Source organism: Bison bison, unplaced genomic scaffold (genome assembly GCF_000754665.1).
Source record: "Bison bison bison isolate TAMUID 2011002044 unplaced genomic scaffold, Bison_UMD1.0 scf7180017864456, whole genome shotgun sequence".
Classification (NCBI taxonomy): Eukaryota; Metazoa; Chordata; class Mammalia; order Artiodactyla; family Bovidae; genus Bison; species Bison bison.
Genome location: NW_011495018.1, coordinates 8541517 through 8544259, shown reverse-complemented (window position 1 = coordinate 8544259; position 2743 = coordinate 8541517). Strand labels below are relative to the sequence as shown.

Genomic DNA, 2743 nt, shown 5'->3' with positions numbered 1-2743 from the left:
CTCGGAGAAGGCCCTGCTGCGAGCCTCCTCCCCCGCCTCGGGCACCGACCGCGACTCCCCGGAGCCGTTGCTGAAGGCCGACCCAGACCACAAGGAGCTGGACTCCAAGAGCCCGGACGAGATCATTCTGGAGGAGAGCGATTCGGAGGAAGGCAAGAAGGAGGGCGAGGCGGCGCCGGGCGCGGCCGGGGCGAGCGTGGGGGCGGCGGCGGCGGCAGCAACGCCGGGCACCGAGGACTGGAAGAAGGGCGCCGAGAGCCCGGAGAAGAAGCCCGCGTGCCGCAAGAAGAAGACGCGCACGGTCTTCTCGCGCAGCCAGGTCTTCCAGCTCGAGTCCACCTTCGACATGAAGCGCTACCTGAGCAGCTCGGAGCGCGCCGGCCTGGCCGCGTCCCTGCACCTCACCGAGACGCAGGTCAAGATCTGGTTCCAGAACCGCCGCAACAAGTGGAAGCGGCAGCTGGCGGCCGAGCTGGAGGCGGCCAACCTGAGCCACGCCGCGGCGCAGCGCATCGTGCGCGTGCCCATCCTCTACCACGAGAACTCGGCCGCCGAGGGCGCAGCGGCCGCGGCCGCGGGGGCCCCGGTGCCGGTCAGCCAGCCGCTGCTCACCTTCCCGCACCCGGTGTACTACTCGCACCCGGTGGTCTCGTCCGTGCCGCTGCTCCGGCCCGTCTGAGGCCCGAGAGGGGAGGAGGAGGGAGGCCCGGCCCTCTTCCCAGACCCCGGAGGAGACTGGGCCGGGCAGAGGGCGCCGAGACGTCCAGCGGCCTTCGGGAACCGGGGCTCCGGCGCGCGGCCCCGGCCTCCCCTCCCCCAGTCGGTAGCGTTTTTTTGTAAGTATTTGCAATGCATTTTCGTGCAATTCACCCCTAATGGATTTGAGGCGCTTCCCCTCTTACTTTTGGTTTCGGTTTATATTAAGAGAAAGCAAGAAAGAGACATTTCCAGGTCAAATATTTCGGCTGGAAGCTTTTATAAAATGTGCGATCCTCTCACCGTCCCCCCACACCCCCAGATTCTCATTGCGCTGTGACTTTTTGGGTTTATTTTTATACAAGGAAAGTAAACGCAAAGCCTGAACCCCCCGTTTATTCATTTTCTAAAGAACTATTTTCAGAAGTCAGGAGAGAGAGAGAGAGAGAATTCACATTGTACTTTTAGTCTGGATCTCTGGGTGTGGCTGTTCCCCTTCACTCCCAATCAATTATTCCCCAATTTTCAGAATCTGAGCAGCTTATCATAAGAACCCAGACTCAGGCCACTTTTCTGTCTCCTCTCTCCAGCAGAGGTCTGTCGCAGTTCACCTCTTCATCGGTCCCTTTTTGTGGTGGATGAATTCTCTAAGTGTTTAAAGGGAAAGGACAAGATAGCCCACAATCAGACTTCTGATTATTGAAACACCTCCACATCTGGCCTGGTGTGAATGGTCTTATTTATTAGTAGCCTCTGTTTGGGAAATTTCATTTGTTGGTAAATTATTATTAATATTCCTATTGTTACTTTGTTCCCTGTTTTGAGAGAGTGATTTCAATATTAAAAAAAAACAAACAAACAAACCTATTTTTTTATCCTCTCCCCCTACCTTTTTGTTCTGCAGTAACTATTGTAGTTTTGACCTGTGCAATATTGTACAAAATTTCCTGAGAGCCCTGCTTCTTCCTCTGCGGAGAGAAGCAGATGATTTCAATGTCTAATCCCAGTCAATCGTTTATGAGGAGGAAATTAAGAAGGAGAAAAGGCGGAAGGAAGGAAACAAGGATAGGTTAGCTATGCTCGAAGGAGTAAGCTAGGCATACTGGAGCGCTTTAAGTGAAGGACAATCAATTAGGAGAATTTTAACTTATTTGATAAATGTACAGATTTCTTGTAAAGTTCACCCTCAACTCCTCAGGGCTCCTGGCTCTGCCACCCAATCTTTTTCCTTTCTGTCGGCTACACCTGTTGTTCCGCGGTAGTTTGTCCCTCCCACCCATCACCCTCCCCTCTGCCCGGATTCAGGCCCTTTTTAAGAAAAAGGGGGGGGGGGTCACAAAATATTGTTACACTTCCTGTTGTCGTGAAATGGAATTAAAAAGAAAAGCGAAGCATTTCCTGTGGCCAGAGTGTGTAACTTTGGACGGTTTTCCCCAGAGCAGGTGTCTCCGAACTCTTTTCTGCCTCGCTCTCTGGCTGCCTCTGCAGACTGGCCGAGTCCGACCTCGACGTACACCCCTCTAATCGGGAGGCGGCGGAGACAGAGGCGGCTTTGTTCGCGACCAGAGCTGCGCTCTCTCCCCGGTACCGTCAGCCTCTTGAAACGCCCGTGTGAGCAAGGGAAGAATGCGGGGCGGAAGGGCTGAGGACCTGGTCTTATCTAGTTCGCGAAATCGAGCGCAGCGACAGCCGCGAGCTGAGATCACTGGCTATTTCCGATCGCAGGGCAGCCGCCTCGAATTCCGTTCCCAGGCCGCGGGGTCCTTTATGAGCCGAGAGCTTCTGGGCAGAACATCCCTGGGCACCGTGGGCCCGAGCGGAGTCGGCTCCTGCTGCCTCCGGGATGCGGGCTGGGGAAGGAAGAAGGGGGTGAACTTGGAGTTTAGCCGGGGGTGGGGGCGTGGAGAGGCCGATCGCGACGTCCAGCTGGGAGCGGCCAGGCCGCGAGAGGGCGACCCTAGGGAGGCAAGCCAGCCCTGGAGACCGCGGCTTGAAACTCCGGTATAGGGAGGCCTCCCCAGGCCTGAAGGCACTGTGGCTCCCGGGG

At 56.3% G+C, this 2743-nt stretch overlaps 1 protein-coding gene across 1 annotated transcript in view; it reads left to right on the top strand.

The window, feature by feature from the left end:
- HMX3 (H6 family homeobox 3) overlaps window positions 1–679 on the top strand; it is a 10432-nt gene extending 9753 nt beyond the window's left edge. Inside the window, exon 8 of the mRNA XM_010859576.1 lies at window positions 1–679. Within this exon, the coding sequence (XP_010857878.1) occupies window positions 1–679 (679 nt within the window).
- The last annotated feature ends 2064 nt before the right edge of the window (window positions 680–2743 follow it).